We start from the raw sequence: 21,458 nt of genomic DNA, 5'->3' as shown, positions 1-21,458 counted from the left end.
ACAGCCGCCGCTGCTTTCTATTTTTTCCCCCTTTTTTTTCCTCCTTTACTTGAGCTGCGCGCGCGCGGCGGCGGCGGCGGCGGCGGCGGCGCGAGCCCGGGGCCGACGCGCGCGGGGGGAGGGCAGCCCCCGGGGAGCGCGCGCGCTGTGTGTCTCCGATGGCGGGCGGGCGCGCGCGGGCCCGGGTCTCGGCGGGGCTCGAGGTCGCCGTCGCCGCCTCCGCGGCCACCCGGCACTCGCCGGCGGGCCGCCCGAGTGGAACGCGGCCCCGGATAGAACGCCGGGGGACCCGGAGGAGGGGCTCTGGTCGCCGGGGACGAGGCAGGCTGCGGGGTTTGGAAACAGTAAAGTAGGTCGGAGTTGGGGGGAGGTGAACCGGGTTGAAGGGGAGAGGAGCGCGCACGCGCGCTCCCGGCAGCCGGTCGGGGGTGCGCGAAGGCGGAGGTCCGGGGCGCATGCGCACGCCCGGGCGGGGCCGGGGCGCGCACGCAGGGCCGGGCGGAGTCAGCGTGGGGCACGTACTCCTGGCCCGGGGAAGAAGGCAAAGCCGGTGCTTTCCTCCTGGCCCAGGATGCAAGTCCTGGGAGAAAGCTGGACACGCGGCCTTTTGCAGATTCGCAGGCATGCAACGCGCACACATAGACACATAGACACAGCAGCTGCCGGGCTACCCACCTCATGCAGCAAAAGAAACACCTCCCTCTAGACACAAGCCTTGTGATCGAAAGTTTTATTAGTCTTAAGAGGGCAGATCATCAATAAGTCCCTCAAATTTAAAAAAAAAAAAGTACAAAAGGTACATACAAAACGTGAGATCAGACGATTAAGCTTTCCCGACTCAGGGCCAAGTTCTGCAAGGGAGAAAGAAAATGGGTGTGAGCAGGGGAGGACTGGAGGAGAGGATCCAGGAAGGGTCTTAAAGCAGGAAGGGTTGTTCTCACCTTTTTAAGCCTCCGTTCCCGTGACGCCTGGGAGTCCGTCTCAGAGTAAGGGGGAGGTGCTGGAGGGTAGTAGGGCTCCTCCTCATTTTCCTCCCTGTAAGGTCTCCTCCTCTCACCTGGCCCCTTTTTCCTCAAGGCCTCTTCCAGTAGCCGCCCATCATACTGGGGGTCCCCAGACCTGGGGCCATCTTCCCGAGGGTCCCGGGATCGGTGGTGGCGGGACCTAGGGTCAGCATGAGGGCGGTCTCTAGATCTGAAGTCATCATAGTGGGGATCCCGGGAGTGTGGAAATTCCCTTGGGTCATCTTGATCATAGAGGTCATCTCGGCTTCGGCTTCTGGGTGGTCCATAGGCTTGACCTCTCCTCCCCCTACTTGGGGGAGACCTCCTCCCAGATTCAGCAGAGCCCGGCCGGGTGAGGTCATCCAGAGCATCCACAGATCTGGCACGGGGCCGCCCGGCCCCCCAACCACTCCCTGGCCGCTCTACAGGGGGCTCTTGCCCCCACCGTCTGGGACTCCTGGGACTCCGAGGGGAGTGACGACCCCATTCCTCATCCCGGATTGGAGTAAGGGCAGGGCCTCGGGAAGGCCGGGATCTCCAGTCGTCCTCGTGGAGGGAGGTGACTTCACTCATGGCTGTAGGAAAGGGGGGATATCACTGATTGCTGGGAGGTCCGGAACTCCAAGGCCCAGGAGAGTCACCCACTTGGCTCATATACTTTCTAGGGGGCCCTGGACTTCTCATCTTTTAAGAGTTGACATGCAGAGTGTTGTACACTTCTCACTGTGGCCACCGTAGGAAAGGAGGTACTATGTCCAGGATTTCCAGCAAGCATACCTGGAGCTGCTTCCTCCTTACTCAGAAACCCCTCAAACCACAAGGCTCCCACTCACCCCGCTCTACACGGCCATTGGCGGCACCAGGTCGAGAAGGGTCGAAGTTGGCCAGCTCTTTCTCCATGTAGTACAGGACCCGCATGGAGTCGTCCTGCTGGCTGGCCTGAATTCTGTAGCCACTGCGGACTTCTAGGACACGAGATGGAGGTGATAAGTTTAGGGGGAGAGATGCTGACCCAGCCCCCTCCCATAAAGACACATCCAATCTTATAACAATTGGTTCTCACCAGAGTTCACACTGCTGTCTGTGTCACGAAGCAGGGGTACCTGGGAGCTGTGGCCGCCAACTGGGGAAATTTGACTGTCAGTGGCCGCCTGCATGGAGCAAAGCCCTCCAGGCCCAGCCTCCAATCCCCTCTCTTCTGGCTCCAGGCCTCTTAGTGCCCAAATGCCCAGCCTACCCCTGCCCCAGCCCCTTCCCAGCTACTCAAGGCCTCCTCACCTGAGCTGTTCCTGTCGAAGTCGCCAGGGTACCCATTGTAGATGGGGCCCATGGGAATCATGGCTGGTGGGGGCGGGGTCTTGGCAGGGGAGAGGTGAGCATAGGTGCTGGGGGCGTAGATGCTTGGGACGCCTGAGGTGGCTGCTTTGCCTGCAGCATACACTGGGGAGGACACACAGTATGAGAAAGCAGCTGGGAGCCATGTCACCCTTTGCTCTGTTAGAGTGTCAGGAGGGCCATGTGCCTGCACCTTCCTCCCAACCCCTGAGCCATGGGGCTTCCCTAGGCACTTGGGTTGGTTTCTGGAGGGTTCCTGAGACTCAGGCCATTGACTTCATTGATTCCACACCTTGTTTGTGTTTTTTCACACAGTTTTTGGGCAGCGGGGGTTGCACACCAGCAGCCCATGGCCCCATCTGGCTAGCCACTATGCTTGTTTGACTGTATGATGGTTTGCCCTAGTTTGATGAGGTTTTTTTTTTTTTTTTAAAGTTTTTTTTTGTTTTTTTATTTGACAGAGAGAAAGATCACAAGTAGGCAGAGAGGCAGGCAGAGAGAGAGTGAGGAGGAAGCAGGCTCCCCGCCAAGCAGAGAGCCCGATGCGGGACTCGATCCCAGGACCCTGAGATCATGACCTGAGCTGAAGGCAGCGGCCCAACCCACTGAGCCACCCAGGCGCCCCAGTTTGATGAGGTTTTATCAAAAATCCCAGCTCTCTAGCCACCCCATCAGGAGAGGTGGCCACCCTGGCCCGAGTTCTTACAGAGCAAAAGGGAGCAAAGATGCCCCTTTAGAGAAAGCCCACGTGCTGGACCCTCTAACCAGATCCCAGTATTCCCTTTTGGCAGCTGGGCCACCATTCCAGAAAATGCATCATCTGGGCAGCGGGAATCCCATGCCCACTCCCCTCTCATGGCAGCTGGGTTCTCTAGGCCCAGATGCAGTGGGACTCATTCTGAGGCAAAAGCGTGGGAGCCTCAGCGTTCACTTCCTGCGGCCAAGCAGCCCAGCAACTCCTCAAAGTACCTCTAGTGTTTCCAACCCCGGGCCACACCCTCTCCCAGCCCGCCCCCGCCTGCTAGGCTTGACAGCTCAAGGGCAAATCCTCCTTGCCATCTTCTTCCCCACAAAAGGCAGGGTTCAGGTGGCTGCTCTCCTGTCAAAGTCACTGGGCCTGACAGAGCAAGTCACTTCCTCCCTGGGATTGTCACACGGAGATGGGAGTCCAGGGAAGCTACTTCCTCTGATTCAATTTGGAAGCAGGAGGCTCAGGGCTCAGCAGCCCCAGGAGGGGCCCTCCTCAGGAGCTCGGGGGAGCTGGCATTTTATAAGCTGTGGGAGTTGCTGTTCCCAGCTGCCTCAGCAGGGCTGTGGCCCTGGCAAATGTAACAGGGCCTCTGGCAGGGAGTTAATGGGTCCTCTGTTTGAGGTATCAGGGTCTCTGGATGGAAGGAGCATGGCCTTGGGACAGACACTGGACATCCTGGGCCCAGCCTTAATCAGTGGGGTAACTGCAAACTTGGTTGCGGATCCCCCTCCTGGGGTGGGGATCACACCTGTGATTGAGACCAGTGCCCACCGCCTGAGGCTGAAGCCCTCAACTAGAAAGGACAAGAGACACAGGAGGGCCAGCATCTGCCTCCAGAGGGCAGTGGATTTTTCCCAGGGCAGCAACACTTGGCGGGACGGGGCGGTCCACTGGGGTGTTCAATGCTCAGGAAATTAGCCAGTATGCATCGAGCGGCGGCCCTGTGCTGGGTGCTCGCACACCGTCCTCCTCTAATGCTCACACCGCCACGTGGGAACCCTATAAAGAAGGAAACCATCTCGGAGAGGGAGCTCTGCTTGTCTGAGGCCACATAGTAGCTGAGGCATGGCTCTGATGTGCTTCCTGGCCCTTGGTCACGACCAGTGCTGACAGTAATGTGGCCAACAGCTCAAGGAGCGGGCCAAGCCCCGCACTGAGTGCTGGACGCACGAGGGGAAGTCACTGCCTGGGCTTCCCAGTGGGGAAAACACCCAGCCAGGCCTCCAGCTTCCACCTGCCCAAGCCAACGACAGCTGCCTGGGATTTCACCCTGAAAGCCTCTTGGACTGAGCAGAGTTGTGGCCCTGCTCGGGCACTCTGGGAGGAACTGGCAACAAAGCCATCCCTGAGGAGGGGAAGTGGAGGGCAGTGGCAAGAGGGAGACCCCACCTTCTCCTCTGCTTCCCCCTTCTCTGTTCTGTTTGTTCTTTCCCCTTCATCTCCAGTCTCACTTCCACGCCCAGCCCCCAGTGACCTACTCTGATATGCTAGAGATGTCCTTAGACCAGGGTGCTTGTGTGGATGTGGAATTTGAAAATTGTATAGATTATATTAGTGCTGTAAACCTTGTTTTCTTACCTTTTCCATTTAAGAGTTTATTTTTAAAGGGAGCTTTACTGGGGCGCCTGGGTGGCTCAGTCAGTTAAGCACCTGCCTTCTGCTCAGGTCATGATCCCGGGGTCCTGGGTTGGAGCTCCCCTGGCCTCAGGTTTCCTGCTCAGCAGGGAGTCTGCTTCTTCCTCTCCTTTGGCCCATCCCACTCCTACTCCTCTCTCTCAAATAAATAAGATAAAGAAAAAGAAAAAAAAGGAGCTGTACTTCCCAGTGAATGATGTTGTATACTATTTGATAATTTTTCACCTTGTGCATAAATGATGCTTTTAAAACACCTCAAAATAAGTGAAAATTTAAAATGAATGCAAAGTTGGAAGCATATGTAAACGATCACCTAAGACAGCAAGATCCTCCTTGGCCCACTTTCTCCCAGGCTGATCACCCCATACCCTCCAGACCGATGGCACTGCCCTGGGAAGCCGGTGCACGGCCACCTTCTGCCCCGGAACCCAAGAGGGAGGTGGGCAGGGATGGGCCCGTGAGGGGCACTTACAGGCTTCCGGGCAGCAGCACTTGTCCGGGCAGCAAGGGCACCTGACGTAGCAACAGCAGGTGTGGGGGCAGCACTGACACCAGCAGATGCCCAGGAGGAGGAAGACGAGGAACACAGCCAAGCAGACCACGACCACGAACAGCCAGTCTGCAGAGAGAGGGAACGGGCCCTGAGAAGGAAGGCCCTTCTCCCAGGAGGCCTGGAAGGGAACAGGGAACATGTCCCTGTTCATGGGGGACGCAGAGGCAGGTGGAGGGCAAGGTGATTCTTGAAGCTTCCTAGGAAAGCTGCGACCCCTGCTGGATTCTCCAGCCAAGTGCAGGGGCCACGGCAGTAAAGAGGCACCCCCCCACACACCCAGGCCAGTCCCGGATTCAGGGAACCCGCAAGCATGGGGCTCCTCCGGCCAGGCAGAAAACTAGAGGTCACCTGGCCGGAGCAAGAACAGAATGTAGCTTACAGGAGGGACAGAGAGCCACCTGCCCAGATCCCACCCTTTAGAAGAGTACCGCAGGCACCAGTCAACAGGAGCCCCCTGTCTACACCCCAGGCCCCTCTGCAGCCAGTCCAGCCCACCCCAAACCCCAGAGCCAGGTCACTAGAGGCCACAGAGTTGGAATCAGGTGGGGTTAGTGGGGGTCCACACAGCGAGTGGGGTTTAGGATGGGGGGGGGCTCCACCCCGTACCTTCCATAGGCCCCGCCTGAAAACCAGGTAAGAGCTCTGCCACCCCCGAGGTCCTGCCTGGAGGGACAAAAGAGAGACAGATTATGCTGGCAAGGGCCAGCCCAGCCCGCCCCTACCCTGAAGCCTCATTCCAGGCTCTTCAGGGTGAAGGTCTGTCCTGAAGCGGTGGGGGGTGGGGTGGGGGTGGGCTAGGAGGGTCCTAGCAGATGGTTCCGTGGTTCCTTCCCCTCCCTGCCCTCGACCATGTAGGTACTGTTTTCCAGAAGGCTTCCAGCCCATAATTCACCCACTCTCTCATGCCTTGGGGAATTCTGTCACCCCATAGTGTTCCAGAACACATCCCGTGGGTTCTGAAGGTTCAACCTCAAGTGTGGGCTCCCCATCTTCTCCATATACACGGGTCCTATCACCCCCAAGGGCTCCATCTCCCGTGAGAGGGCTAGTCCTGTTCCATCAGGCAGGGTAGGCACAGTGCCCTAGGACCCAAGAAAATGTTTTCGTTTTATTTCAAAATCTGAAGGAGAAAAATAGCAGTATCGATTCCATAATAACGAGTGGTCTTGGCAGCAATGTAATCACAAAACATCTGATTTTTTAACATGAGGGAAGAGGCCCATGAAGGCCCATACAAGTCACAGTGTGACCCGGAGTTCCAGCTCATTTCACGCATTCTGTCCCCTGCACAAATTCCGCAGCCCACCTAGGGCCTCCCCTTAAGTGCCCCCAGTTCTCTGCATCCCATGAGCGTTGTATCACGGGGATACCCGGCTCTGCGCCCGCAAAGCTCTAGCCAGCAGGGCTCACCTCTCTGCGCCACCTGCCCCTGGTTCTAGCATGCAAAGCAGGGGCTCCCAAAGCGCCTTCCTGCCCAGGAGGACAAGACCACTTTCAGAGAACACCAAGTCCCGTTTGCCTTTTTTGCGCTGCTTCTCCCATGGGTGTTCCGGAGGCTCTGTGAGAAGGGGTGACCTCACTGCTCTGATTAGAGTGGATTGTGTAATCGAGTGCCTTGTGCTTTAGAAATTGCCTGCTCAAGGGGCCTGGGTAGCTCAGTGGGTTAAGCAACTCCCTCTGGCTCAGGTCATGATCCTAGAGTGCTGGGATCGAGTCCCGCATCCGGCTCCCAGCTCCACAGGGAGTCTGCTTCTCCCTCTGACCTTCTCCTCTCTGAAGCTCTCTCACTGTCTCTCAAATAAATAAAATCTTAAAAAAAAAAAAAAAAAAAAAAAACCCGCCTGCTCTCCATTTGTAACATTAAGCAACTATCAACATCAACAAAAATGTATACACAAACTCTGAGATCCTCAAGAATTTTTTATGGTGTCAAGCAGGTCCTGATGCTGTGTTTTGGGAACTGCGGATATAGGCTGTGCATGTGGCCACACAACGGAGTCCTCCAGGGCCCTGCTACATGCGTTCTGTCACCCACACACGAGCTCTGTTGTGATCAGAACACCCTGGTGCACGCCCCCCACCATCATGTGTGCTCATTCACACATGCGTTTCCTTGCATCATGCATGTGATGATGGCAACATACAGCCCAGCAGCACCCATACAGCACGCGTTGCCCAAGACCATATGTGTTGGCTGAGAACAGAGCATCTGGCTAATGGCAGCATCCCAGCCACACGGGGCAGCGGGCTCAAGGCCAGATGGGGCAGGGCTGCTGGTGGGGCAGTGCTGCCCTTGAGCACGTGGCAGTGGCCTCACTGTGTCAGCCACACAATGCCAGCCCTTCGGGGCAGAGGGTGAGGTTCCTGAGTTTGGCCAGGGATGTGCGTGAGCTGCGGCCCCCAGAATGGGGCAGGGAGCAGGTCCAGCCTCCCCTCGGTGAGACCCACCATCTTCCCTCCCCACTCACTGCCAATTACCTCTGAAAATTTGGGGGTTTTTATTAAAAAAGGAGCCTGGGGAGAGGGAGAGTCTCCCAGTTCTCTCCACTCTCAGCTTGGCTCTGGCTTATTTGACATGTTGGAGGGAAGGCTCCCTGCCTGGGGTGCAGGGCAGAGAAGCCCCAGTGACTGGTGGTGCCATGAGAGGAGAGCGAAGCAGGCGACAGAGTGCAGAGAGTGAGCGGAAGGGCAGAGGGCAGATGTACAGAGGTGCCTGAAGAAGGGGCCCTGATCCCATCGCCAACCCCTTCCCAGGCCCTTGTGGCCCAACCCACTCACCCAACACGATGAGCTCTGCATAGGCTTCATTGTTCCCCTGGAGGTCCTGGGCCGAGACCACGGAGCAGTAATACACACCACTGTCCCCCCAGCCTGTCTGGTCAAAGGTCAGGTCAGCATCTGCAACAGGAGAGAGGTGAGGACACCTCGAGGGGGAGGACTGGAGCCTCCCCACGAGCACATCAGGAAGGAACGGGGCAGGAGAGTGGGGCTGCAGATGGACGGAGGGAGCATTCAGTGATCTGTACCAAGGGCGGGCTACTTTTTGGACTCGGTTGTAAACACTTATTTAACACAGGGTGTTTCAGCAAGTCTGTGAGGTGAGTCCTGTAACCTTTCCTGTCTTGTAGATAAGAAAAGAGGTCTGGCAAGATGACCTAATCCGCCCCAGCAGAGAATCCTGAATGGGGCTGATCTAGATAGAGCCTGGGCGGCAGACCTAGAGCCATCGTCGTACCCCCTTCTCACAGCAAAGCTAACTCCCCCAACTCGAACCACCCCAGAGATCGGTGTAGCCCCCAGGGCAGGGGGCCTGGGTGGTGAGGCAGACATAAACAGGCCAGATTCCAGAACCAGGTGCTGCCCAGGCATGGGAAAGAGGGGCTGTGAGAAGGAGCTGAGGGCCCCCCCCCAGCTCCCAAGTCATCAGCCCCACATTCTAGGTCAGGCCCAGGGCTTGGGACGCTCAGGCGGGTGAGGAGCCCATCAATTAGGGCAGTAATGAAAGTCAGCACATCCGGTTTCCTCTCTGCTCCTCAGGCCTTAATTAGTTAAATCCTTCTGGCCATCCACTCATGTGGGAGCGGGTGGGACCTCGTGCGACTGCAGACGGGAACAGGCCCAGGTGAGCGCCCCCAGAGCTCCCCAGCGGCTCCTTCTCCCTGGCTCCTTCTCCCTGGCTCCGGCTGACCTGCCTCCCTCCCAGCCCCTCGCACCCACCGCCCTTCCCCACTGGGCTTGGAGGCCAGGAACTGGGTGCGCCTCTATCTGCACCGCGCCGCACCCACCAGGGCACCAGTCCGTTGCTGAGGGAATGAAAGAATGGGAGCCTTCTTCCTTCTTCGAAAGACCTCAGGTCTACAGAAAAAACCTCTTGGGGTGCCCGGGTGAGTCAGTCAGTTAAGCATTGGACTCTTGATTTCGATTCAGGTTGTGATCTCAGGGTCCTGAGATCAAGACCCAGTCAGGCTGCATGCTCAGCAGGGAGTCTGCTTGGGCTGCGAGGGCATAAGCTCTCTCTCTCTCTGTCTCTCTCTCGCTATGCCCCTCCCCCACACTCACAGTCTTTCTCTAAAAGAAAAAAAAAAAAGAATAAAGGAAAAAGAAAAACCCTCTGCCAATGTCTTCCTCCACCATTTCAAGCATCTAACCCCAGCCGGCAAGGCCCCTGGCAAGATCTGGCTACTGGTTACCACACCGGCCTCAACCCTGTTCTTCTCCTTTGCTTACCAGACTCCAGACACACCAGCCTCCTCACTGTCCCCCAAGATGCTGCGCCCACACCTGCCAGGGCTTGTGCTACTCCCTCTGGCCGGCACTGGTTCCCAGATGCTCACAGGCCTGGTTCCATCCTACAAGTAGAACCCCCACCTGACTGCTGAACTGCGTCCACCGGCGGAGGGGCTGACCTCCCACCTGGGAGAATGCAGGCCCCATGCAAGCAGAATCTGGTCTCTCTTGGCCAGTGCCGAGACCCCCGTGCTTGACACGGACACCTTGGCCAGGACCAAGAAGTAGACCCCTTCCCTCTTCATGCTCCCCTTCCTTCCCTCTTGACACCTGTTCCAACATTCTCGACACATACGTGGCTATATTCAAACAGGCACCTGATACACTCATTCAATATTCAATGTGTAATTCCCAAATGCAGCCTACGTTCCTGGCAGTATCCGAGGCACCTGGTGGTGTACTAGAGAACAATGGTTCTCGAAGTCTGATCTATGGCCCCGGGGCCCCCCAGATCTTTTCGGAGCATCCTTGAGGTCAAAGTTATTATCATAGTAATACTAAGATGTCATCTGCCTTTTTCACGGACACTCTCATGAGTGGGCCCTGAAGTCTTCCAGAGCCTAGGGTGTGCCATCACCATGAGCTGAATGCAGGAGCAGCTTCGAGAATCTACCTTTTCCTATTCAGGCAGATTTGAAGGAGATGTGCAAAAACATAAAGCTGAGGCAATGCCATACTTTTCATTGAGGTCTTTTGCTGTGTTCTGGAAAATAGGGTTATCTTTTTCATAAAAAGCATGTAATTTATGTCAAACTATAATGAGTTTGTCATTGTCATGATGAATATTTTTCAAACTTCTCTCAGTTCGCTAGTTATAAAAACAAGGTTCTTGGAAGAATTTAAGAGAGAGAGAGGAAAAAAAAAACACGTAGAGATCCCCCCCCCGCCGCCCCCAGCACATTTGAGAAGCTGACATAAATCCCTGTTCTTACGGAGCTCAGATCCTAACTGGGAGAGAAAGACAAATAAAAAATGTCAACAGATCACATATCACATGGTGATAAGCAGTATGGAGAAAACTGATCAGGGAAGGCAGAGAGAAAGTCCCAGAGCTGAGTGGGGAGTTGTACAAATTTCAGGGGGAACTGGAAGAAACCTTCGTGGGAAGGTGACCTTCCGAGGAGCCGTGAAGGGGCAGAGGACGTGACTCCCCTCCGCGTCATGCATCCAGTCACCGAGTACTGAGCTGTCCCTGCGCCGGGTCCCCCACCCATGCACTCCTTCATTGAACCCTCATACAACATAGAACCACATGCTCCCCAATCTTTCTGCTTCTCTGTAACACCCCGCTGGCCCATTGATTTTCCACCTATATCCTTAAGTCAGACTCCAGCCACATCTCTCCCCAAAGCTCAGGGGCAGGTCCCTGCGCAGTGCCGAGGACTTTGATGGGAACCCCCTGCTCCTGCAAAAGTTCAGAGGCCGGGAGTTGAAATCTGGGCTCCAGGCCTCTGTGTGTTTTGTTTGGCCTACATAATGTTTGCAAAACCCACACAAAATATGGCCTTCCAGCTTCTTTTGATCAATTCTAAGGCCTGGGCCCACCTCCTTCCTGCAAGGCACACCCTGTTCCTGGCCTATGTCTGGTCCTGACATCACTTGGACTGGGCATTGCCCTCATTGTTTCAGGTGCCAGGAGAAGATGCCGGGCCTTCTTTACAGCTCTGGGTCTCTGCTTCCTTATCTGCATAGAGCAGAGGCAGCCCTCAACTCAGGGGTCCCAGGAGCCCCCAGCAGCCTGGCAAGGCAGAAGCATCCCAGTACTCCGCATCACCCAGAGCAGGGACGAATGGACACTGAGCGTGGACACCATTATAGTTTGCCTAGGACAGCTTTTGGTTAAAACCTGGACAGATGGTGACCCAGGAATACTAGAAGGAGGTCCACTTTTCTCCATGCTCAAAGCTGAAATGCAGGAAGCTCTCTCGACTCCCAGGCTTCCTGACAGGACGTACACACAATGGATATTTACAAATTATGGCCTGTATCAAACACAAGAGCACTTCAAGGCAACTTGATCACTGAAAGCTGGGGGCCTCTGGAACACAGAGAGTCTACTGCCAGGAGAGCCTGGGCATCACTCTAGAATTTTAGACTCAGCAGAGGAGGCATGATTTCAGCCAGCCTTTAAGGGCACTCTCGGTTTTTCAGGTTGTCCTGACCGGGCTGCTGGGCCGTCATGCCTGTCCAGGCCCGAGAGGTCACAGGGCTCTAGGAGAGGGGCCTATACAGGTTGAAGCCCCAAGAAGCTCTCTGACCACCAAACAGCAAGATGCTTTGGGCTGAACCTCTCAGGAAAATGAGGGGCAAGCAGGTCCAGTCCCTCCCCCAAACACGATTAAAAGGCTGGGTCCCTGGAAGCCTGTCTCGTCCACTGTCTCTAGATGGAGTGAGGGATTGTGCTCCATGGCTTGCCTGGTCCCTTGGGGTCTATAAGGGGCTGCTCCCTTCCCCACTCTGTCCCCATCCCCAAGATTAATACTCTAATCACTCGCCCACTGCAGCCCATCACCTTCCTCAAGATTCTTTAGGGTCTGGTCCTTCTAAAATAACATTTGTGAAAGATCTGGAAGTGTGCACCCCAGAGTCATCATTCCACATAGCACCTGGTCCTAGCTGGCTTTCTAGGTAGCACTCAGTCCTCCCTGAAACTCTCTCTTGATCTGCCTGTTTATAGCCCGCCTCAATAGAATGTCACCTTCTTGGGGGCAGGAACCTTGGCTGTCTTGATCACCACATACATCCCCAGCACCAAAGCTCCTGACACTTAGGAGATGCTGGATAAATACCAGAAGAATGAATGAACGACTCCCCACCTCCCCCTTCGTCCCAGTAGGCACTTATTAACTCTCAGTGTTACAGCTAAGTACATGTCTTCTGAGGTCCGCCTGGGTTCAAATCCCAGCTCCAGCCCCTGCCTACCTGTGTGCCTAGACAGCCACTTAACTTAGAATCCTAGCTTTGCGACCCAGCACAAGTCGCTTTACCTCTCTGGACCTCTTTAAAATGACAATAGAATCTACTCACACAATTACTGTGTGGTCTAACCTGGATGAGAGCCTGGCCCATAGGAGGCCCTTTTTAAGTTGTTCCTTACATAAATTTTACTTCTTGGTGCTGGCATTCCTATTATTAGAGAACCCCTCCTTCTCTTCATTACCCAATTTTATGTTCCAAGCACTTGACAGCGTGTGTTATCTTGTTCGCCTCCCTGCCTGGAATGCAAGCTCCAAGAGGGAGGGGATTTGATGAATGCGTCTACTGCTCTATTTCCAGCTTCAAAGAGCGCCTGCCTATCTTAGGTGCTCAACAAATTTTTGCTGTTCAATAAAGCATAGATGCATGAATGGATGGATATAAGGAAGGAAACCTCCCTTCATCAATCCTTTCAGGCACTGGTGCTCAAGAGCTGCCTGGTGGGAACACCAGGCAAAGGCACAACGGAGCCAACACCACCACCCCAGCAAGTCCCGCCCCTCCCGACCCCCCTGCCCCGCCCCCTACCCCCGCCCAACATACTTCCTGTGATGGTGATCCTCCGGCCCTGGTAGTAGTCTCCCAGGGTCACAGCATTGCCCTGCTTGGTGGCCACGACCCTGACAGTGCGCACGCTGTCCTGGCACTCCACATAGGGATTGTAGCCTGGGTTGCCCGCTGCCAGCTGGGCACTGAGCTGGTTGTCAGCACTGGCCGGGGAGAAGGCATCGGCGATGCGGTCCCGGCAGAAAGACTTGTACTTCCAAATGACGATAGGCGCCGTAGGGGTCGTGGTCATTTGGTAGGTGCAGGGCAGGGTCACCGGCTGGAATAGGATCACCACGTGGTAGGGGTCTGACACCGTCACCTGGATGGCGCTGGCCGGGGCTGAGGGCGGCGAGAAGAGAGTTACCAGGGCCTCTGTGAGCTGCAGCAGGAATGAGTGCCGCCCGCTTGACATTTACTAGTGTAATGGCTTTACAGAGTGCCTAGCACACATTGTTTCTTAATCCCTGGAACTGGAGAGGTAAGCTCCGATAATCGTGCCCATTTTCTAGACCCATGGGGCTAAAGTGGCAAGTACAAGGTCACACAGCCAGATTTCTCGGAACATCCCGTCCATCCTTCTTCCCAGACTGTGGCCTCTGAACCCAGCTCCCTCTTCCCTTAGCCATTCTTTCATGGAAAGTACCTCCCTCTGTGGCCTGTACAGGAAGGCACAAATGACCACCACAAAGCCGCCCACACTCAAGGCCCAATCGCAAAAACAACCAGTACAGGTCCCAAGTTATGCGGGGCTTTGTGGATGGGGTGCGGTGGTGGGCGCGGAATTGTGGAATTGTTTCACTGAACTGTTTTGCCATGGAGTAGGTAAAGCTCCCATAATGCTCCAGCAGCGTCCCACCTCATCCTCCCCAAAGTCATCTAAAAGAAACACAACAAAAGTGCTTGGGGAGAGATAAAGTCCCCTCCACAACCCCATCCAAACAAACAAACACCCGAGCCAGGTGAAAGCTTGCCAACAGGATGGTTTCACACCAAGTCCATACGTCCATCCCACAAGACCCTTAAGCAGATACTTCGGGACATGGGTGGGGCTGGGGCTGGGGGCTGGGGACTCCCCAGTTCTACACCCACCAGAAGCCTGGGCATGGTTTCTTGAACTCTCTCTCCAGGAAACGTCTGATCCAACCCTCGAGTACCCGCTCCCCGCTACCCCAAGACTTAGAAATCTTGGGGTGCGCCCAAGTCCCCATCCCGGCCTTGCCAAGTGATCAGGTGGTCCTTCACCCCTACACCACAAAGGGTCCTATTCTCCTTGCCGCTCCAGGGTTCGCGGTCCAGGGAGTTTCACTTCCTGCTATCTCTGAACAAGGGCGGGGGAGCGCTCCCTGACTCCAATGGGGACTTTCCCTCCCTCTGGCACCCAAGGGATTTCCCGAGACCCTGGGGATCAGGAAATCCTAATCTCGGCTCTCCCCCTGCCCCAGCTCTTCAGCCAGCTCGGCGGTGTAGAATTCCATCCATCCCCCTTCTACAGTGCCATCCCGCCGTTCCGCCGCACCAGAGGCCCCGCTCTCCGTACCTGTGCACAAGGTGGTGAGAAAAAGCCGCACGAAAAAGGCCGCGCCCCAGCCCTGAAAGGCCGGGTTGGGACCCATCCACATCGAAAGCCCGCGGGCCACCGGCGCCATCGCCGCGGTCTGGGCGCGTCCAGCCCGCGCGTCCCCTACTTGGTACCGAGAGGGTAGGGGGCGCGGCGCGCACCAAGGTTGGGAGGGGTGCGTGCTCCTCCCCTTCCCGCTTCCGTTCCTTGTCCCTATTCCAAGACCATTTTGCCCTGTTCCAGGACTTTAATGAGAGGAAATAGCGTGGATGAGGAGCACCCTTCCAGCTTTCTGGGGAAACTTGCCTGACCCACTGTGGCTCTCCGAGCCATTCCACCCCCTGTGCACTCTTGGGAATGGATCGACCCAGGTACACTGGTGTGAGCAGAGGGCTGGGCCAGGGGGTGGGCGGCGGGGAGGGGCTCCTCCACCTCCCTCCCCGGAAGTGGGCTGACCCAGGTGCGCTCCGGCCCCAAGGGTCGGAACCAAGTGACCAGCCGGCCGGGAGGGCGCGTGCAGACTTGGGTATCCTGTCCCGCCCTCTCCTTCCCCGGGTGAGCCTAGCAGAGTATAACTCACGGGAACTGAGGCCCAAATGGGGTGATTCACCTGTTGCGGGGGGCGGGTCCTCCTTGCACCTGTCTCCGCTCTGCCCACACCCCTCTCCCCGGCTGGCGATGGACCCGCCTAGGTACACCCTGCGGGGAGGGGCGAGTCTAAGCGAGCTTTGGGCTGGCAGAGGCTACCGTCCGGGGGGCGCCGAGTAGCCACGGGCTTCTGGTGCCTTCCACTTAGATGACTTGCAAGAACCGACTGAAGTTTCCGGAAAGGAAGCTCTAACCTCTTAGGGACGCCGGAGGGGAATCAGGCCCAGGAAAAGTTGAAATTCTCTTTCGGAAGTTTTCCCCGCCTTCCCCCGCCCCTTCCATAGTCGCGGTTCAGCCCCCGGGCATCCCTCGCTCGGGGCTCTTTGGTTCTTAAAGGGGCCGAGTGGAGGCGCGTAAGTAGGAATAGGTTTCCGCACAAGGATTGTCGGGGCCAGGGCCACCTGCGCCCTAGGGCGGGGCACGTCGAGGCGCCGGAACGCGGGGCGTTCAGCGGGGTTCTTCTGCCCCCAGAAGGCGGCGAGGGGAAGCGCCTCCTGGGAAGCCCTAGACGCCTTTTCTGAGAGACTCTCTGGAGGTCGCGCGAACTGGCCGCTGGTGGCCGGTGCAGTGCCCAGGGATGCTTTGTTCGGCAGCATCCTGTTAGAATTCAGGTCAGATCACGTACATCTGCTCCAAATCTTCCTGCGGCGCTCCCTTTCCCAGAAGAAGCCAAACTACAGTGGCCTGAGCCCTCTCTCACCGCCCCTCCTTTCCCTCTCCCCCGGCTCACTCAACTTCAGCCACACTGGTGCGCCCCCCCAACCCCCGCCCGGTTCTGGAATGTCTGTTCCCCTTACTACTCCCTCTGCCCGCACATCCTTCCTGCAAGTGGCCATATGACCTTCCATCTCCTTCAGGGATTTACCTAAAGGTCATTTCTTCTAAAATGTCAACTCTTTCACGTCCCTCCCTCACCTCTTGTGTGTGTGTGGGAGAGGGGGGGTAAAAAACACATACCATCATACTTACCATTTAGCCACTTGTAAGTGCACAATTCAGTGGCGTTTTTAATTACATTCACAGACTTACCTAATCCTCCCCTACATGAATTCTATCAACTTTACAATAACTCCCCATTTCTACCTGCACCAGCCCTTGATAACCTCTTTTCTACTTTCTTTACCAAGTTGCCTAATCTGAGTACCTCATAAAAATGGAAAGATGTAACATTTGTTATGTCTGACTGTAGAGAGCAAAATGGAGGCTCAGGCCAAGCTGAAGCCTGTGTCAAGTGATGACTCAAAACAGGAAGGTACCACAGCTAGGGGATACTCTCGGGACCAATGTCACCTGACACCCCAGAACTGATAAGGAACAGAACCAGAGGTCTGCAAAGACCAAAAACTGAACCAATCCCTTTGAAAAGGGAAGGATTTTGGCCAGTAAACTCTGACTCTTCAAACCTGACCCCTTTATGTCTGACCACTTAAAAAAGGCAGCTGCCCCTCACCTGGGTGACTCAGTGGGTTAAAGCCTCTGCCTTCGGCTCAGGTCATGGTCCCAGGGTCCTGGGATCAAGCCCCGCATTGGCTCCCTGCTCAGCGGGGAGCCTGCTTCCTCCTCTCTCTCTCTCTCTCTGCCTACTTGTAATCTGTCTGTCAAACAAATAAATAAAATTAAAAAAAAAAAAAAAAAAGGCAGCTTCCCCTCAAAGGCTCTGCCTGATTGATCTCTGAACATAACCGAGATTCTTCCCCACTTGACCATCAGAAGCTGTGAGTGCGGAGAGCAGACCCGGACCAGACTGAGAACACATCTCCACTATGTTGTGTGACTTGTCTTCAGTCCTGCTCCGTGCGCTGTGTAAGAAGCCAAGTTCAGTCGTGTGGTGAGTTGTCATCAGGTTTGGAATCCTGAACCCGCTTTAGAGTTGTGGTTTAACTTTGCTTTATGATTGAACAGAGCTGACCTTGTGGAAAGACGCAATCGCATGTGCGCCTTCATAATGTGCTCATGATGCTGGCTCATTCGTGTCATGTTTTCAAGGTTCGTGCATGTTTTAGGATATATCACAATGGAAGTTTCCTCCCGTTTTATGGCTGAATAGTATTTCATTGTACGTATATGCCACATTTTGTGTATCCGTTTATCTATTGTTAGACACTTGTGTTGTTTCCACCTTTTGGTTGTGGTTGTGGTTGTGTTAAAGATTATTTATTTGAGAAAGCGTGCAAGAGAGTGCGTGCACGTGAGAGAGAGCACAAGCCCGTGGGGAGGGGCAGAGGGAGAGGGAGAAGTAGGCTCTCCCTGCTGAGCAGGGAGCCCTACAGAAGACTCAAGTTTATTAACTTTACCGATCTCCAGTTTGGATGAATGGATCCTCTTCTTTTTCTTGTCTGATTGCTGTGCTAGGATTTCTAATACAGTGTTGAAAAGCAACAGTGAAAGTAGGCATCCTCCTGAACTTAGAGGGAAAGTATTCAATCTTTCCCCACTGAGTGTGACGTTAGCTGTGGATTTTCCGTAATACCCTTTATCAGGTTGAGAATTTTCCCTCTATTCTTGGTTTTCACAGAGTTTTTGTTAGTAAAGGATGTTGGATTTTGTCAAATGTCTTTTCCCCATCAATTGAGATAATTGTGTTTCTTTGCCTTTCATTCTTTTAAAAAATTTTTTTTAAAAATTAAAAAAAAAATTTAAAAAGATTTTATTTGTTTATTTGAGAGAGAGAGAGAACATGAATGTGGGGTTGGGGTATTTAGAAGTGCAGAAGCAGGCTCCCCTCCAAGCAGGGAGCCCAACCTGAGGCTCTATCCCAGGCCCTGAGATCATGACCTGAACCAAAGGCAGATGCTTAACCGACTGAGCCCCCCAGATACCCCTCTTTTCCTTATTCTATTAATGTGATGTATTACTTTGATTAGTTTTCTTATGTTGAACCACCCTTATATTCTTGGATAAATTCCACTTGGTCATGGTGAGTAATCTTTTAATATGCTGTTGGATTTGCATTGCTAATATTTTATTGTGATTTTTGCATCTATATTCATGAGGAACTTTGGTCTGTAATTTTCTTTTCTTCTGATGTCTTTATCTGGCTTTGGTATCAGGATAGTGCGGGCTACATAGAATGACTTAGGAAGTGTTTTCCCCCTCTTCAGCTTTTTGGAAGAATTTGAGAAGGATTGATGTTAATTCTTCTTTAAATATTTGGCTAATCTGTGAAGTCATCTGTTCCTGGGCTTTTCTTTGCTGGGAGGTTTTTAATTACTGCTTCAATATCTTTCTTGTTATAGATCTATTGAGATTTTCTATTTCTTTTTGAGTTGGCTTAGGTAAATTGTATGTTTCAAGGAATATGCCCATTTCTTCTAGGTTATCTAATTTCTTGGCATCTAGTTGTTTCTAGTATTCTCTTGTAATCCTTTTTATTCTGTAGGGTCAATAGAAATGTCACTGCTTTCATTTCTGATTTAGTTATTTGTGTCTTCTATCTTTTGTTCTTTGTCAATTTAGTCAAAGGTTTGTCAATTTTGTTGATATTAAAAAAAACACCTTATGATTTTGTTATTTTTCTTTTTTTCCCTATTCTCTATTTTATTTGTCTCTGGTCTACTCTTCATTATTTCCTTCCTTTTGCTAGTTGTGAGTTCAGTTTTGTCTTCTTTTTCTAGTTCCTTAAGGTATAATGTCAGGTAACTAATTTAAGATTTTTTAAAATATAGGCATTAAAAGCTATAAATTACTCTCTGCTGCATCCCACAAGTCTTGGTATATTGCATTTTCATTTATCTCTATTTCCTAATTCTCCTTGTGATTTTTTGACTCATTGTTTAAGAGTGTTTAATTTCCACAGTTGTAAATTTTCTGTTTCTTCTGTTATTGATTTCTTACATAATCGCACTATGATCAGAGAAGACAGTTTGATTCATATCTATTTTTTTAAATCTATTGAGACTTAGTTGATGGCCTAACACATGGTATATTCTGGAAAATGTCTCATGTGCACTTGTATTTACTTGTTGGGTAGAGTGTTTTGTATATTTCTATCAGGGCTGGTTGCTTTATTGTATTGTTCGAGTCTTTCATTTCCTTACTTATTACCTGTTTGTTCTATCCATTGTTGAAAGTAGAATATTGAAGTTTCCAACCATTATTGTTGAATTACCTATTTCTTTGTGCAACTCTATCCACATTTTGAGGGTCTTTTTATAGGTGTATAAATATACTGGTTATAGCTTCTTGCTCTGTTGAAAATTTATTAATAAATACTCTCCTTCATAAACAGACATTTCTGCAAAGGAGACATCCAGGTGGCCAAAAGACACATGAAAAAGTACTCCATATTACTTGACATCAGGGAAATACAAATCAAAACCACAATGAGATACCACCTCACACCAGTCAGAATGGCTAAAATTAACAAGTCAGGAAATGACAGATGCTGGCGAGGATGCAGAGAAAGGGGAACCCTCCTACACTATTGGTGGGAATGCAAGCTGGTGCAACTACTCTGGAAAACAGCATGGAGGTTCCTCAAAAAGGTGAAAATGGAGCTCCCCTATGACCCAGCAATCATACTACTGGGTATTTACCCTAAAGATACAAATGGAGTGATCCGAAGGGGCACGTGTACCAGAATGTTTATAGCAGCAATGTCCATGATAGCTGAACGATGGAAAGAACCTAGATGTCCATCAACAGATAAATGGATAAAGAAGAAGTGGTATATATATATACAATGGAATACTATGCAGCCATCAAAAGAAATGAAATCTTGCCATTTGCAACGATGTAGATGGAACTAGAGGGTATTATGCCAAGCAAAATAAGTCAATCAGAGAAAGACAATTATCACATGATCTCCCTGATATGAAGAATTTGAGAGGCAACATGGGAGGTTTGTGGGGTAGATAAGGAAAAATGAAACAAGATGGGATCGGGAGGGAGACAAACCATAAGAGACTCTTAATCTCACAAAACAAACTGAGGGTTGCCAGGAGGAGGCGGGTAGGGAGAGGGTGGTTGAGTTATGGACACTGGAGAGGGTATGTGCTATGGTGAGTGCTGTGAAGTGTGCAAACCTGGCAATTCACAGACCTGTACCCCTGGGGCTAATAATACATTATATGTTAATAAAAAATAAACAATTAATTAAAAAAATAAATACTGTCATTCCTTGTCTCTTGAAACCAATTTCAGTTGAAAGTCTATTTGTCTGGGGCGCCTGGCTGGCTCAGTGGGTTAAAGCCTCTGCCTTCGGCTCAGGTCATGATCTCAGGGTCCTGGGATCGAGGCCCGCAGGGAGCCTGCTTCCTCCTCTCTCTGCCTGCCTCTCTGCCTACTTGTGATCTCTGTCAAATAAATAAATAAAAATCTTTTAAAAAAAAAAGTCTATTTGTCTGATATTAGCATAGCCATTCCAACTCTCTTTTGTTACTATTTGAATGGAATATCCTTTTCTATACTTTCACTTACAACTTACTTGTGTCTTTGAATCTAAAGTGAGTCTCTTGTAGACAGCCTATAGTTGGATCATATTTTCCTTATCTATTCTGCCAATCTCTGTCTTTTGATTTAAAGAAATTACTGATAAGGAAGGACTTATATTTGCCACTTTGCTGTTTATTTTCTGTATGCCTTATAGCTTTTTTTGGCTCCTCATTTACCCCATGACTACCTTCTTCTGTGTTTAGCTAATGTTTTTATAATAAAATGTTTGATTTCCTTCTCATTTCCTATTGTATGTGTTCTATGGTAATCTTATTTGTGGTAATCCTGGGAATTTCATTACACACAAAACCCCCTAGAGTTATAACACTTTGGTTTGAATTTATACCAGTCTAACATCAATATCATATAAAAATTCTGCTCCTGTCCATCTCTATCACCTCCTTTCCGTTATTGCTATATCAAACTGCACTTTATGTACTGTTTTCCCAATAGCAAAGAGTAATAATTATTTTTATGGATTTTCTTATAAGTCATGTAGACCATTAAAAGTGGAATTATAATTATAACTATTATAATTAGCATTATAAAATGCTAGCTTTTATAATTGTCCATATATTTACCTCTGCTGGAGATCTTTATTTCTTCTCATGGCTTATGGTTACTGTTAAGCATCCTTTCAGGGTGCCTGGGTGGCTCAGTGGGTTAAGCTTCTGCCTTCAGCTCAGGTCATGATCTCAGAGTCCTGGGATCAAGCCCCACATCAGGCTC

The 21,458-nt window shown here is 52.1% G+C and overlaps 2 protein-coding genes across 7 annotated transcripts in view; one reads left to right on the top strand and one right to left on the bottom strand.

The window, feature by feature from the left end:
* Positions 1–715: 715 nt before the first annotated feature.
* On the bottom strand, positions 716–15,588 carry LSR (lipolysis stimulated lipoprotein receptor). 3 transcript variants are annotated; one of them, XM_044256317.1, is made up of 10 exons: positions 15,491–15,588; positions 13,085–13,429; positions 8,057–8,176; positions 5,885–5,941; positions 5,198–5,344; positions 2,283–2,444; positions 2,068–2,127; positions 1,838–1,969; positions 942–1,579; positions 716–851 (listed from the first exon to the last, which is right to left on the bottom strand). In XM_044256317.1, the coding sequence occupies exons 1-10, from the start codon at positions 15,576–15,578 to the stop codon at positions 816–818; spliced, it is 1,785 nt and encodes a 594-aa protein (XP_044112252.1). In that variant the 5' UTR covers positions 15,579–15,588; the 3' UTR covers positions 716–815. The 3 variants fall into 3 exon arrangements, with proteins under 3 accessions (XP_044112252.1, XP_044112253.1, XP_044112254.1); XM_044256318.1 differs by lacking the exon at positions 15,491–15,588 and adding an exon at positions 14,628–14,852; XM_044256319.1 differs by lacking the exons at positions 5,885–5,941; positions 15,491–15,588 and adding an exon at positions 14,628–14,850.
* LOC122911546 (protein FAM187B-like) overlaps positions 14,848–21,458 on the top strand; it is a 31,916-nt gene continuing 25,305 nt past the window's right edge. Inside the window, exons 1-3 of one of the 4 annotated variants that reach the window (XR_006385488.1) lie at positions 14,848–15,019; positions 17,007–17,124; positions 19,525–19,550. The gene's annotated coding sequence lies outside the window, so the exon portion shown is untranslated. Of the gene's footprint in view, positions 15,020–15,109; positions 15,204–15,826; positions 15,908–17,006; positions 17,125–19,524; positions 19,551–21,458 lie in introns of those variants that run through there. The other 3 variants (XR_006385486.1, XR_006385489.1, XR_006385487.1) reach the window with 3 other exon arrangements.

Source organism: Neovison vison, chromosome 7 (assembly GCF_020171115.1).
Source record: "Neovison vison isolate M4711 chromosome 7, ASM_NN_V1, whole genome shotgun sequence".
Lineage (NCBI taxonomy): Eukaryota > Metazoa > Chordata > Mammalia > Carnivora > Mustelidae > Neogale > Neogale vison.
Note: the sequence above shows the minus strand (reverse complement) of the source record. Positions and strands in the feature narration are given on the sequence as shown.